This window comes from Melospiza melodia, chromosome 1, assembly GCF_035770615.1.
Source record: "Melospiza melodia melodia isolate bMelMel2 chromosome 1, bMelMel2.pri, whole genome shotgun sequence".
NCBI classification, from domain to species: domain Eukaryota; kingdom Metazoa; phylum Chordata; class Aves; order Passeriformes; family Passerellidae; genus Melospiza; species Melospiza melodia.
In genome coordinates, this window is record NC_086194.1 from 58,457,180 (window position 1) to 58,473,738 (window position 16,559).

The following is a 16,559-nucleotide window of genomic DNA, read 5'->3' on the forward strand; positions in this document are numbered from 1 at the left end:
TGCGACCAGATACTCCCAGTCCCACCACTTCTCCACAGGCGGCAGTAGGACCAGGAACAGCACATAAGAGTTTCACTCCATCTGTAACCAAGTTACAAAGGCATAGACAATTAATTTCAGAATATTTCTCTTAGTTAACATGGCCTTGTAGACTACTTTATGATAAAAAATATCTATCTTTTGGATGGGTCAAAAAAGACCTTTGAAATTTAACACAAGTTCTGCTTGTCATACTAATGAGAGGATTTCATAATCAATACTATTGGTACACTCATGAAGCTAGCAATTTCTACAAAGTTAATGTAGTCCTCAGAAAGCTATAAAGAGGTCTCTCTGGGAAAATGGATATTCTCCTTAAATAGACTGAAAGAGCTTTACATACCAAATTACCATTAGATGCTGCACAACACAGAGGAGAAGTTGAGCTGATGTATTTCAGTAAAGCTTAAAGCAAATAAATCTAAGAGATTAAAATTAAGTGAAGGAGTAAGCACAAAATTACTTCTACTTAGTTCATTCGTTTCAAAACTTTACTTCATAATACTTAGATTTATATTTTAATATTTTAGGCTTACTAATTTGAAAGGAGCCTTTTACAGTGTAAGGTGTCAGTTCCCAAGACTTCCTAGAAGTTACAAAATTCATTTTTGTTCTTATCATTTAGCTTAAAGTTTTGGCAGAGCTTCATAAATATCCCAGAAGCACATATTTATTTCTTTGAAAGCATTTCATATACTGTCCTTTCTCTCTTTTCCCAGGTGAAAAGTAATTTTTCCCTACAAAAGTAGTTTTGTTTTGCCCAATGAACAAATAATAACATTCCAACAGATTGGCATCAGAACAACATCAGGCACTTACCTCATCAGATGGTTATCACCATGCAAAAGCTACAGCTAACCAGTGGTTAAAGGTTAATCATTGTTTGGTTTCTTTAACTGCTTAGCTTTCCTCAACTACTATTGAGACATATTTTTAATTATTGGAAAGAAAACTAAGTTTAAAATGCTAAGTTTAAAATCTTGTCTCCAGTGGCTTGTCAATAAGACTGCTGTATCTCATTTATTAGCAAATTATCCAACTGGTTGCAAATATAATTCCTTGTGATAGCATTGAAATATAAATGTCTGAACTTGTAAAACTGACTTTAACCACTTGAATTCCAATCATCAATACAGCAACAGTTAAAATCTTTTTCTCTGAATATAGCTTAAGCAGTGTTAACTATATTATTTCACAGGCAGATTTTCACTTACTTCATTTATTGTCTAGCAGGATTTTTGGAATCTGCAATTCATTTCAATTCTAATCCTTTCACAAGAGGAAACAGGTAACATCTATACATTCAAGAAAATCTGACAAACTTTTAAGTGGTTTAAGAAAATTATATATTTTTTGGAGAAACAAAAGGAAAATTTACTAGGATATATGCTTAATCAACCAATCAATACAACTTAACACACTTTGCAGACAGACAAGCTGGAATTCATTGCTTTTGTACAAACATGTTACACACAGAGAGGAAAAGATCAAGTGCTTGCACTTCAAGTGAGCTTCTTACACAGCTCCAACTGGTGTGGAAAGCTAGCATGACATAAGCTCTACTCACAGAGCAATAAGATGCAGGGCTCTGTTGTGAAAGGAACAGTGAAAATTTCTACAAAACTGGTCTTCCAGTGTGCCTTTAACAGACTTCAGCAGAAGTCATTAAGGCTGAAAAACACTCTGGGGAGAATTGTGTTAGCATTCCAGAAATTCCAGAAGCCATGCCTACACAGCAGTTTAAAAAGACCTATCAATTACTGTGAAACAAGGGGATACAATGCAACATGAGGCTTAAGAACTCAACAAGGAAAAAGAAGTCTGTAAATTAACTTCTAACAGAAGAGCCTTCAGGGATTAACCCACATACTAAAAATGTTACCAACAACACTATCCAAAATGAAAGCGATCTCCTCCTTTGCCACCATTTATCTTCTACAAAGTTTAAGATTTCAAAAGAAGGCATGTAATGATCAAGCTTTCAAAACAGCTTTATGCTTAAACCATAGCAAATCTACTTTAAGAAATTAGAATCAGCTTTAGAATCATTATGACATATTGAAAGAATAAGTATCTTCAAAGACAGCACGACAAAACTTGAACTAAATATTACTGTGGTGGAAAAAGAATAATCAAATATATAGCTAGTTGAAAAACAAAATCTCAGAATATTCTGAGTTGAAAGAGACCCAGCAGGATCACTGAGTCCAAATCTTAAATGAAGTATGAGGATTTAACCCATGACCTTGGTGGATTAGTGATGCAAGTACTAAACAAGGATCTTGATATGCTCAAACTTTCAGATTCCCAGATCTTTAGGAACACTGTTTCAAAACTATTAATTAGAACAAAAGCCAACTATGCTGTGCCAGTGATACATTTTAGAAAGGTTAAGGCATTGAATGTAACACAAAATGCTGCTGAAGTCAGAAAATTCCTTTATTCTTGAAAAAATACCAAATAATTAGCAATTACTAACAAGCAAACTAATCTTTTTAACCTCAACTTTTAACAGCTAGTAGACTAGGAGTGTAAACTCCTTATAACCAATTAGTCTAACAAGCAAATGAAAAGGTCTAAACTCTACCCCAAATTCAAGTAGGCCATCAAGCATAGGACACAGCAGCTTTGCAGATCTGTCACTTTAGTTTCATAGCCCATTTACATTATGCTAAGAATGGGAAGCAAGCCCAGTGGAAAATCCAGACTGGTATCTCCAAATGCATACCATAATGATGATACACTCAGGCCCACATGCTGAAAATTACAAGACTCTTAAAAATTTGTGGTATAAGTACATGACATAAATTAAAAATCATTGTGCTGCTAAATGTAACTAAAATTCAATTTTTAGCTGTAGCTTTAAAAGTTATTTAATTTAGTTTAAAAATTGAATCTAGTTCAGTTATAACTTAAAACTTCAAATTTTACCTTTAATTTACCTAAAAACTCAAATTTACTCTTAACCACTGTAAAATTAACTCCCAAGTCAGGCACCAAATTTTCCTGAGCAACAGAAATGACAAGTTTTGTAGTGCATTTTACATACAAATAAGGCAGGTGAGAAGATTGACAAGCTTTGTTTTTCTCTCACTTCACAATTTATTTCAGAGGGACTGTGCTTACCCACAGAATAGCACAGTAAATGGGAACATCTGCAACAGTTCAATGCTTTCTAAAAATGTTATTTACTAAGGTATGCAAAAAGGATTTCTTTTTCTCTCCCTTGTCTGCAGAGACACTAGTATGATTTACAATATTGTATCTTGGGCCATCTCCAAAGGTTTATTTTTGATAGAGGAAAGATCTGTGAAGGTATTCCAGACATGTAATCAGACCCTAAGCCACCTCAGTTTTATTCATTTTGCATTATTTTTTTGAGAGAGGGAGGCTTTGTTTAATGCTCAATTCTGTGTTGAGCTGATAAACTCCAAGTGAAATATAAGACTGTAAGAATTGTGTATCTGTGTAATTCATACAGTAGGTAACCCAGGGAAGTTTTGAGATGGTAATTTCAAACACCATAACTCATGCATGAAGAAGAATTAGAATTACCTGAGAGCAACAATATAATTTCAACCTTATGGCAAATATAGAACCTCTCTTTCTCATGCTGGCAAATTTAGATAGAAATGCATATCTTGGTCACAGTCATTGAAACAGGCTGCCCTAAATATTGAATGCATGTGTTTCTGTGTTCTGCCTTCACTCGATCACACAATTCCTCACCTGCATGTAATACTTTTCTAAAGATGCAAATTGTAACATTTTAACAGTGAAAAGGTGGAGTACACAGATGAGACATGGGTGACAATGATGGTAGGTTATAATGAAAATGGGTAAAAACATTTCTGTCCTCTACATTTATTAACAAATTCCTGCTTTTACAGTTTTGTAGGTTGAAGCAAAACATTGATTTCACTTTCCTTTTTTACCGAACAAGCATAAGCCTTGTGGTAAAAGATGGCTGATTTGAGAAAATAAGTCTTACTAATATCTTTAGTAGTAGACTGAGGTCATGTGTTAATTATTAGGCATAAAAGAATGTACAAAGACTGAAGTAAATGGGGACTATAAGGCTGAAAGAAAAGCTTATATACACATCAAAATTTTTTCATACAACAAACCTCCTGTCATTTAAAATTAAGCACTACTACAGCACTGTGTTATTAGTAAACGGCAGCTTCATTCACTATCAGAAACACATCTGTGCATAACTCAGCTCACATAAAAGATAAAAATTGGAAAAATCTTAATAAACAGTGCACTGATTCATCTCTGATAAGCAACACACATGACACTGAAGGAGAGAAGAGGTCATCAACCATTGTTCTGCATGGTTCATAAAGATACGTCCTAGCAAAAAGAAATTCAATTATCCAAAAATGCTAAGCACTTAATGCAAGGAATAATTTCAGACAGAGCCCAGAACTCTGCCGCATGGGCAATCAGTAGTTTGTGCTAGGTTGACCTATGCTAAGGATACATGTGAACACCTAGGAAGAAGCATGAAAGGAGAGGTAGTTGCCTATCTGTCAGTCAGTGCAGAATCATATAAGCAAACAGATGCAAGAATGCACCACAATGTACATCCCAGCTGACACACATTTCATTCTTAGGCACATTCTTCCAGCTTTGCAGGGCACTGGAAACATGCACGCACTTTTAAGCTATGTATTTTCTGCAGGAAACCACTCATGCAGGAAACCAGATATTTCCACCATCCTCCTGTAACGCAACCCTCAAGTCAGACACACACACACACCATGCATCACATTGATCTCATTCACCTCCAGCACTGGGCACTCCTCCCATTGAAGAGATTCATGCAGAATGTCTCATTCATCCAATCAACCTCACTCAGACCATTCAGTCTGGATATGCCAACTCTCTTTATCACAGACCAATTCGTTCTATTAATATACTTGTTAGGTCAAGAACTGTTTAAGTCACAAAGTATAGAGCTCCCTCTAAAACCTGACTCTGTAAAATCAGACATTGTGAGCAACTGTTGTTTTCATTATCCATTATTAATTGCTACTTCTTCATCCCCATGGCAGCCAGCATTTCTTTGTGCCATCAATTACGGCTCCTGTGCTGCACTAGTTTAAAGAGCAAATTAAGTGCCTTGGATGTTCCCCTACTTATCCTAATTCTATAAAATTCTACGAGTCTACTCCAAAGTAAGATAAACCACATTCAACACATTCTGGAGTATGGCTTCTCCTCCCAGCTTTATGCATCAGCAATCTTGCTGAGGAGGCACTCTACCCCTTAATCCAACTGATTAATAAGTTAAAGAAGACTGGATTTAGACCCCTGAACTACAGGCATCTGTAGACTGTGTGACTGACAACAACCCTCTGAGACCTGATATGCAGCCAATTCTCAATCCAGTGATTCAGAACAGTGGTGTATATAGAGAAAAATATTCCAGTGTTCCTCCTTCTTAGTATTCATTCAGGTAAATAGCTTTTTCCCCATGCTGGTTTGTGTACACCATGCATGAATAAATGTATGATTCTGTATATTTCAGTGGGGCAAGTCCAAATATGTAAATATATAAATTCTACAAGCACTTAGAAAATCAGTATGTGCTGGTGACCTCCTAGTCTCAAGCAGAGGTGGCAGCATGCCACATATTTGTGTTGTTTTACCTCTAGAACCCTGAGTACTTTTAAAATCAAGCTCTTGCTAGTATAAATTGATTGTTACTTGCAGAAGTCAGAAATGGAACATTTTAGCACTTGACATAAAGACAAACTTAAAAAATTATTATTGTTCTAAAGCTATACAAATTATTTTTCTAATTTTGTTTAATTAAAGGCTATTATGTTCCTGACTACTAAAGTCTTCCATCTTCTACTGTGCCCTGATACCTTCCCTCAAATATCCAGAATTTTAAATACGGTCTATACATTTATATTTGATTCCCTTAAATACAGAAATTCCACAATTTAATTCTTCAAAACAAATCCTCTTCTAGATCATTCCCCAAGTACAATTATTTTCACTAGTCTTTATTTACCTGACATTAAAAATGGAAGGAAAATTACAGTGACTTCTACTTTGAGATGACCAGAATCTCTGAGAAAATTTCAAGTATTTCTTTTAAGCTTCATATATGCAAACTCTGAACTGTGAAAGGTGACTTATTCTAAATGATCTCTTTATCCCCCTTACTAGATTTACTGTATATAAGGAGAAGAGTTCTCTCCTGCTGGAAAAATCTCAATTTGTCCATCAGCTAATAATTTGGGAAGATTCAAGAGAATCACAAACTAATGCCACAAAATGCATATTGTGTGTCAGAAATAAGCAGCGAAGCATCTCACATTTATTAGTCATGGATTTTTGGACTTTTTCAGTCCCTGGTTACCTTCCTAAGCACAGAACTGTGATTTCACCTTCCCTACAAGAATCACCATCCTTGATCACATAGGTCTGCCTCTAAACAGACACCACACGCTAGTTAAGCCCATTCATGGTTTAGCATATCCCACAGGGCTTGAGCTGGAGCAACTCATTTGTGTCTGGTGAGGCTATGGGCAGATCTTCTGTCATGCTGCCTAACACTCAATCAAATCCTAAGGACTGGATTTGAGCAAGCCTTTCATTGCACCATGACTGGAGACAAGAAGAGGAAGAGGAATATGGAAGGGGAGAAAGGGAGGCAAGGGAATGTGTTTTGCCAGAGAAATTAGACCACGTAAAATTTTCAAACATGACAGTAGGACAGGCAAGAGCTTACTTGTCACAAATTTTAGATTGACCATTAATAAAAGGTTTAGTGGACTTAGCCAGAGGCAGACTACTCATCCTTTTACAAAGCTGCTAGTTCTAGTAGCATTACTTAGACAACACAGTCAGCAAGTGTTGTGTATTTAATTCCACAAGCTGTAATAATTTCAGAGTCAGAGATAACAAACAAGTACTGTGACTTGTACATTTTTAAACAGAAAACTTTCCAAAAGAGCAAGTCTTAAAATACTTTACTGGCAAATATTATATTATTTGTGAAAACATTGCAAAGGAATTTAATGCCAGCATCATTACATTGTATTTGAAGATAAAGTGGTGGGAACTTTTTCTCCTAACTTAAATGGAAATTGTAATAATGAAAAACCTACACCACAAATGTCTTCTACAAATGGCTCAATGTACAAATTCTGCTCCCTTTTAGCTTAAATTCACAACAGCAAAATAATCCCTGGAGATGATCTATAACAGGTAAGAACTTGCTGAACAGTACTTTTTTCAAGCAAAAAGACAAGTAGCTGCAAAACTCATATGGAATCATTTGATTCCATATCTTGGATGATTATGAAAAGAGGACATCAGAAATAATCCCTTGATAATCATCATCAAAGTTGCAAGTAATGACCTGAGGGTCCCGCTGTACCATCTAATGAACACACAGGTGCTAGAAAAAGAATGATTGTCAGAAAGTATTACAGCTTACCATATCCGGAGGCATTCCTGCTTCTGACCTCAAATTTGTCATGGAAGCCAGAACTACTGTTAAGCTCTTCCATGTGTGCATCAAGGCTGCTGAAGTCATTTACTTGATTTCTGTCACTGGTGAGAGAATCAATGTGGGTTGGGATAGGTTCAAATGTAGGGTCTAACTCCAAGATCAGCCTGTTCAATTGTTCAATGGACTGATCAATATCCAAAGTTGGAGAAGCTGGCAAGTCCCCAGCATTTTGTCCTACATCCAGGCCATTTGTGTTCCTCTGAGGCATTGACCTTGACTTAAAATTGTCAGCACTTTCATGTTCTTCAGCTTCTGCAGCACCCAGCATGCTTCCTAGCCCTCTCTGCACAGCATCTCTGCTGCTAGAGCTACGTGTTGGAGCATCTGGGACTTGGGACTGTCTCTGGACACTGCCCAACTTCTCCACAGTGTTATGAATGCCAACCCTAATTTCATTCTCTGGGGCAAAACCATATTGGTGAGCAGTGACCATCTGCTGCTGGCGTACCCAGGTCTGAGTAGAGTAGTTACTTGGGTGATAGGCTTGTGGATGGGGTGAGATAGAAGGATTCTGTTGCAATTGCTCAGTTGACTTTGGCTCAGTGCTTCCAAATGACCTCTCAAAGACAGAATCCACACCAATGCCCAGGTCTGCAGCAAAATTGCGATGCTCTTCCCCAGCATTACTTCCAAAGCCATCTGAAAAAAGTGAGTTTTGACTGCTCTTGTGGCAACTGAAGTTCCCTAGGTGGGTAGAATGCTGCCCTTCTGAGGAAGACAACGTCCCAATGCTGTCCACACTGTGAAGGTCATGATTAGGCATTTCATCATCCAGAATATCAGTCTCCCTGTCCTTCATTTTGGTGACTTCATTCATGTGAATGTGAGCTGGCACGATGTGGTGAGTAGCACTGTACTTGTTTTGAGCATCAATCATATCCTTGGCAGTGCTGACAGAATCCTCTAGACCAAAGCCACTAAGTAGCAGGTCCAGTTCTGCCTTCTCTTGTGGGCTCAAACCCCATTTAACTCCTGGGACAACGCGTTCCTCAGTCTTGTCTGTTCTGATGGAAGCTGTGGACCGTCCAGAATCACTACTGACAGACAGGGTATGATCACTGTGATCAGGACTGCCTGTAACATGAACACCCTGAGCAACACCAGGGATGTTGCCGTCTGAAGAGCTCTTCTTTCTCACTTTTGCATACAGACTGCCATCAATGGGTCCTTGGGTATGCAATACTGTGGAGGTACAAGCAAAAAGGAAAAGGAGAGATAAGGACAAGGCATCATACAAGGGCTTTGACTAGTGTCATGCCACAAGTATTGTTAACACTAACGGTATTGTTTCTGCAAAACTAAATCAACTCTGTAACTACAGCAAATACCAATGACCAATGACATTATCTTCTTTAATTTCGTAAGACTTTTCTTGATGGAAATACAATATGGCATTTGAACCTCAAGATCAAATAAAACCATCTCTTTTTATTCTGTTTTGAGTGCATGTTTATGGCACCACAAACTCTTCATACTAATTTAAAGAATCCCCCGTTACAGTACTAGAAATTTGAGAGTATCTACTATGCATTCCATTCAGAGCAAGAATGGTAGAAACCTACCAGCAATACTTGCTTTTAATATATACATATATATATATATATATATATATAAAATGTAATTATTACTTAGTCCATTTTTATTTGATGGTCTGACTACACTACAAAGAATAATTTTCTTATTTTGTTGGTGATGCAAGGAAAACACAAGCTTTTAATCAGAGCTGCAGTCCTTGGAATATACATAAAGCCTCTTCATAAAAGAAGGCACAAGTAAATGTTAAAAAGTTTGACATTTCTACATATATGGAGGATCTGGTACACATGTCATGTTTTTGTTTCAAAGAAGGACTAATGAACTTAAGTGGCAGCCTCCACAGAAGTAACTATATTTGCCTTACTCCCATCTTACTCATCACACTTAACACATCATACAGGTTAGACCACCATGAGGTTAAAATATGGCTACTGAATTTTTATCCAGTGGTGAAAACAAGTACAGTTCTATTTCTCAAGGAAAGTTTTAGAAATAAATATGTCTAGTGTCTGTAAAGTCGAGAAAGTAAAGTGAGTAGTTCCACTTAAAAATTGCTTAACATTCATTTACTAGAATATTTATATTAAGTAGATATTTCTGAAAAACTTTTCATACTCATAGTCTGAGAATGGTTTGAGATTAAGAAAATTAAACCATTACAATTTAGGAACAGGCAGATTTTTCTCAAAGGTTACCTCAACTACATCTGTTGTAGTTCCAGAATCAAAAGCCCCATGGAGAGTCCAATGCATTACAACATCAACTCTACCATACATTTTCAAAGTATGTGTAAAATGGCATCATGATCATGAACTGCCAAACTAGGAAACTTTTCTAGGCAATACCCATTTAGAAAAAGCATTATGCAGAAATTGTACTCACAATGATAATTAATTCATTTAAATTTATAATGACAAGAAAAGTGGTCTGGTTGGAAAAAGTTTTGGGGACAAACCACTGACAAGGTTCCATCAGTTAAAATACTTACATACTAAAGGTTATACAATAGTTTTAATAGATTTCAGCTAAAGTAAAGGACAATCTTTTACTTTCGAGGGACTAGGAACTATTATTTGTCTGATGCTGATCTTAAAAACAGCACAAGCAAAACACCAAAATACTCCTTTTCAGAAAAAGTTATCAAACTGAGCAAAAAGGAAAACAACTCCCCTTGCTGTAAAATTTATCTGTGGATCAAGTTTGATGTGTAAATTCCTTGTTGAAAAGGGCTGCTATGCATGAGGTTGAATGTCTGTATACAATACTTAAAACCAGTATTTTTGAAAGATGTATCAAAAATACAGCCAACGGACAGTTGCTCAGGCTTTTTCATGCTGTGATTTCTCATAAGCTTCCACAACCTTCTAAAACTATGAAGCACACTTGGTGTTTCATGTGAAGTATTTTGATACAGTTACCACAATAAATTGCAGAATTAAAAAAAACCAACCAAACAAACAAACAAACAAAAAAACAAACAAACAAAAAGAAACAGAACTAGGAGTAACTATTTGGTGGGGTTTTTTACTGTATGCTTGGTTTTAAATTAAAAAACTAGAAAACAATAAAAAACCCTGCTTTGTTTGGAATAGTTGTATATCCTGACAAAACACAGACTTGAAAACAGGTCTGAACTGGAATGCAGTGAAGTAAATACAGAACCAGTACATAGTAATGTCATAGTTCAAATTATAAAGTCTTCTTGTCTGACTGTTCTGTTATTCAAAACTAGGCTCTATGCCTTAAAAATGCTAGTCAGACTAAATGCTGTAGTGGGTTGACCTTGGCTCTCATGCCAGTTGCCCACCAAGCCACTTTATCAACTTCCCAGGCAACCAAAAAGAAAAATAAGGTGGAAAACGTTGAGATAAGGCAGTTTATTAAAGCAAGAAAAAACCGAAAGTTTGCGTGCATAAGCAAAGGGGGGAAAAGTGATCTCTACCTTCCAGCAGAAAGTAATGTTCAGCCACTTCCCAGAAAGCAGGACTTCCACACAGAGCAATTGCTCCAAAAGGCAGACATTGTAAAATAACAAATGCCCCCATTCCTCTTCCTTGCCATAGCTTTTATATCTGAGCTGACATCATATGGTAATGGAATTTCCCTTTGGTTAACTTGGGTCAGCTGTTTTTACATAGTTGGGTCCCCTTCCAGGGTATTGCCCACTCCCAGCCCACTTGATGGGAGGATGGTATGAGAGAATTGTTAAAGAGATGGTGTGCCAGTGCTGCTCAGCAGCAAACAAAACACTGGTATATTATCAACAGTTTTCCAGCTACCAATGCAAAGCCCTCTGTGAGGGCTCCGAGAGGACAATTAACTCCAGCTCAGCCAGACCAAATACAATACCTCACACAAGATCAAACATTCCAGCATGCAGATTTGATTCTCCTTGCAGAAATGGTAAGTACAAAAAAACTGTCAAATTCTCAAGTGCAATCATGGAAGCAACGGAAAACTTTTGTGTATCTCCCTCTCTTAGCCTTTCCAGTACCATCATACATTACCATACGAGCACAGTGGCAGAAGTACAGACAAAAAGACAGACACACTGACAGCGGACTATTGACTCAAGGGTCTTGCACAAGTGCACTCTGTAAGATTCAGAGATAAACCTGTCCAGTACTTCTTCCACTAGTACAAAATTATCAAGTTTATTCTGCATCTTGCTAGGAATGCTAGGCAACCCCAAATATTTGGGGGTCTTCCAGCTGTAAATTGTACAGCTTCTACTCTGAAGAAGAGATCCAAGTACAGCTTACTTAAAATTTCACTTCGGAAAAAACAAACAAACAAACAAACAAACAAACAAAAAAACAAAAAAAGCCCCAAACAAACAAAAAAAAAGCAAAACCCACGAACAGAAAATTAAGTACTGCATTTATCTGTTAGTATCCTTAATTTAGACTTAGCCTTAAACTACTTTACGATTCTCAGATAGCTTTCAAGGAAGTTTAAAAGCTTTTAAAAATAAATAACTTTAATAAATAAATAATAGTAAATAATAACCACTTTAATAAATAAATAACTTTAAGAAATAAACTTACTTAAAAGCTATCTCTCCTCGGTAACCAAAATTTTATTGTATACCATATCTATCTGTGCTCAGGATTGTAATTGTCTCCTTAAGACTCAGTTCTGTGTCTGGAAACATCGCCAGAGGTTGCCAGGGTTTCTTTACAAAGCTGGAGCACCCAAGCCAGGTTCTCTTTTCCCTGGTGGCTTTTGCTTGAGGCAGAGGCCTTGAGGCAGAGGCTTCACTTCCTCAGAGGTTGTTTCAGGTAAATTTTTCTGGGCTCACAAAAATAACAACTCAAAAACCTGAATTTCACAATCAGAAACTGCTTTCAAGTAAATTTTGCAAACTCTGTCAGCAGCACAAAGCCTGAGCTAGTCCACGGCTGGGTCACCCCACACTGATGCTGCAACACCATTTTAGGAAAAAGAACATCACAGCTGAAAGTCTGGTTCACTACCAAGTTTCAAAAATCCTGTTATAGATGGGTAATATGATGATTGGCACTCACAATTAAAGGATGAATATTGTGTGTATGTTAAGAGAAGTTTTGTTGATGTATGGTTATGTTATTGTAGTTTGTTGTTTGGACACCTTCTATTCTCCCCATAGTCCCCTTTCCCCATCACTGTATTACTGCCACTGGACAGCCTTGGTTGTCAGGGTTGTTAAGGGACATGTGGAGGGAGACCGTGCACATATGTCCCTTGCATGGGGCAGTTGGGAATGGGGAACACCTCACCTCCAAGGAAGTTGCAAGAAGGTTTCCACCAATGGACAGCAAAGAACAGTTGACTGGCAGAGTTCGGGAGGGGCCAGGGTTGCCTGATGCAACACTACAGGTATAAAAGGCAGAGCAGCCATTTTGTGGACTGCCCCTGGCAGTCAGCCACGCTCCCAGTGCTGTCCCTTTTTCCTTATTCCGTCCTTTGTTGTGTTGTTGAGGTTTAATAAACCTTTAAAATTTTAAAGTGAGCAGTTGTTTCTCACAATCCCTAAAGCATTTATTATTATTGGGAAGCCATTATTTCTTGGCTTCCCAAACAGAAGTCTCATTGATCATAGGTACAGTGGTGAGCCTGACAGACATGACTTTTGATATTTACACTAGAACTTAAGGAGCCATATTATGTGTCTACAAATGAAATGTGAAACGTAAGAGTTTGGGACCTGCTGATTTTTGGCTCTAAATTTAAGTATTAACACAATATTATTAGACCTTACAAGATAACAATACGATTGTGGGTCAAAATAATTTATTTGCAACTAGACAATTTTCTCGAATAGATAGCTGCCTTTTTAGGAACCAAAAAAATACCACTGTGCATTATAAACAGATAAGAAAAGATGAAACTCATAGCTAAACAAAAATCCAGCTGTTCCTGAGGAGTCTGAATATTTAAATTTGCAGATTTTAATTGTGAAAATAAAATGCATATTGCACATATCAAAATTATTTTCTAATTTGCCCAGCTAAAGGAAAACATTCTTAGATTAATTTGGAGTTTTTAAATTTAACTATCATCATAGAAGATAAAAAATAGTTTGGGTTGCAAGGGATGACTAAACATCATCTAATTCAAACCCCTCTGCCATGGGCAGGGACACCTTTCAGTAGACCAGGTTGTTCAAAGCCCCATCCAACCTGGCCTTGAGTACTTCCAGGGATGGAGCATCCACAACTTTTCTGTGCTGCCTGTTCCAGTGTCTCTCCACCCTCTATTTATTCTTTATATCTCATCTAATTCTCTCCTCTTTCATTTTAAAGACTGTCCTGTCAATACATGCTCTTGTAAATAATCTCCCTCCATTTTTCTTGTGGGCTCCCTTCAGGTACTGGAAGGCTGCAGTTAGGTCACCTCTTTTTCCTTTCTCATTTCCAGAACAAACCCAGTTCTCTCAGCCTTTCCTCACAGGAGATAAGGAAAACCATCCATCCTTCCAAGCAACTTGGTGGCCTCTGCTTGGTCTTGCTTCCTGTGGTGGGGACCCCATAGTGTATGCAGCACTGCATGTGCTTCTCACCAGAGTGGAGGGGGTGAATCACCTCCCTCACACTGCTGCCAACACTGCTTTTGATACAGCCCAGGACACGTGGCTTTTCTGGGCTGCAGGAGCATGTTGCTGAGTTGTGTCCAGCCTCTCAACAACCAGCACTCCCAAGTCCTTCTCAGTAGGCTGTTCTTGATCTGTTCATCACCTTATTTGTATTGATACTGGGGGATGTCCCAGCCCAGATGCAGCACCTTGAACTTGGTCTTATTAAACTATAAACTATATATATAAAAACTTTAAATATATACAACCATAAATATATAAAAGCTATATACATATATGGTTTGTTTGTTCATAAAACTAGGACAAATTAACTATTCAAATACTACAAACTCACAAAATACAAGGGTTTCTAGTTGTTCTTCTATTATATAACATCTTTATTTCATATTCTACCTTTTTCTTAAACGTAATTTCAGAATACCTCTGCACTAAGACTTTTGGATTTCGCTTTAGCCTGGTCTTCATCCATGTGTTTGCCAAAAAAGGTGATAACCAACATAATTAAAAAAGTAAAGCTATGCATATAGGCAGGGAACAGTTTTGACAAAAGAAAATGAGAAAACATAATAGCGGTGCAAAATTTCATTCTTTACGCCTTGCTAAGAAATGATTAACACTGCAGAGGCCTTATAAATTCAATATCTGATCTCCATGCATGACTCAATCCCTGCTACCATTTTTTCCAAGGAAGCAACACTTTAAAATACACAGTAGCTGTCAAAAAACAAGATTGCAACAGAGGTGACCTAAGTAATGCTGGAATTTAATTAACTAAAGCAAAGGGGCCCACTTTCTTTCAAACTGACCACTCTTCCCAGGAGCTGTTCCAACTCTGTGAACTGCCCAGGCTGAAGACCAACAACATTCCCATGCTGAATCTGAATTACACACACACTGATTCTCCTAACTGAAAATCTTAGAGCAAAGGTTATGCGTGTATTTTCACTCCTCTACCTGATACACTAAGAGTACCTCACTTAAAAATTATGACCTGAAATACTAACACATACCAAATTTAGTAACATCCTTCTAAGCCTGTGTTTTCCTGGCACTTCTCTTCTTGAAATCCAAATATCCAAAGGCAGGCTTGTGAATTTAAAATATTTCAGTCTCTAAGCCTTTTGACTTGTCCCCACAGCTATCCACTGTCCATTCATCATTTGGGAAAACATAACAAATGAAAGCCAGCTAGGTAAACTCATACATTACAAATTCAGCAAGAGCTGCTTCTGATCCAGTCCACCTGAACAAAAAGAAGATGATTGCAAATAAACAGATTTTTTCAAACTGTACCCTTGTTCATGTAGCAGCAAGAAACATTATAGAAGATCTGGATTATCTTTTATCAACCTCATAAAGAAATATTTTTACCTTCAGGCAAACCTGGACGAGTCCTGAGCTGCATTGTTTTGAAGTTAAGTTATTTTATGTGTGCTTGTCTTTTCATTTCTCTCTCTCTTACAAAGACAGCCTTCATTCCTTACAAGCTCTCCCTGTATAACTCCTACAAAATCCATAGAGAAATACATGTGGTTTGTATTTCCAGCTCTTGAACCACAACAAAGTCACTTACCCTTTACTAGGCATGACCAGGAATTTTCTGCAACAATCAATCACTGGCATATTTACATCAACTAATATTCTCTAAGCAAAACTCTGCACATAGGAGAATCCATGTTAGGGCAAATCCCCAAGCTTAAAAAGGCGAGAAATGTCTCTACTCCTGCTGTTTGAGCTGCAGCCACTGTTTCTGCTCCTACAGATAGGCAGTCTTGCTAAAGAATCGTGAGACTTCTATCAGCCAGAAAAAGCAAATGAAAATGTAAACACAAGGGAGAAGCAAGAGGACACAATCATGTTCAATGAAATCTGAACTACTGCAGCAAAGGAGGAGTGGAAAAAACTTGGCTACCAAGGTAATTCTGTCTACAAGCTATTCTCTTACAGTGATGGGTATAGCAGTTCTTATAGTGGTTCTTTTCACATTCTGTTTCAATATCCAAACAAAGCTGAGTGGATTTCAGTTTCTAGATCACTGACATCATTCTTCCCAAAATAAACAGCTGCTAGGAAAAGTTCTTCTCCTGCACTGACCAATCAGGCTAGACACTCATCCACATCTTCAAAAATTTGTGTATTGCCGGAATTCTCAGGCAAAAAAGGCTTTCTGGCAGTCCTGTAGCAGTAACACTTATTTTTATCTAACAGCTGCTGCTGTCAAGCTCCCAGATCCCAGAAGGCTTTACTTTCTGCATCTCTGGAATGAATCACTTCAAACGAGGGGAAGTGAAGCTGTTAGTTCCTCCTTTACTAACAACTATATCTCACTACAGAGCAGTCCACAAACTTCTACTTTAAACGTAATTCCAAACA

At 37.4% G+C, this 16,559-nt stretch overlaps 1 protein-coding gene across 8 annotated transcripts in view; it reads right to left on the reverse strand.

Moving 5' to 3' along the window:
• TNS3 (tensin 3) overlaps window positions 1–16,559 on the reverse strand; it is a 202,219-nt gene that overhangs the window by 67,626 nt on the left and 118,034 nt on the right. For all 8 annotated transcript variants that reach the window (XR_010028071.1, XM_063158847.1, XM_063158857.1 and 5 more), the window contains one exon: window positions 7,502–8,758. Coding sequence is in view for 7 of the 8 variants with exons in the window: in XM_063158847.1 (XP_063014917.1) it covers window positions 7,502–8,758 (1,257 nt within the window). In the remaining variant the exon portion in view is untranslated. The remainder of the gene's footprint in view (window positions 1–7,501; window positions 8,759–16,559) is intronic.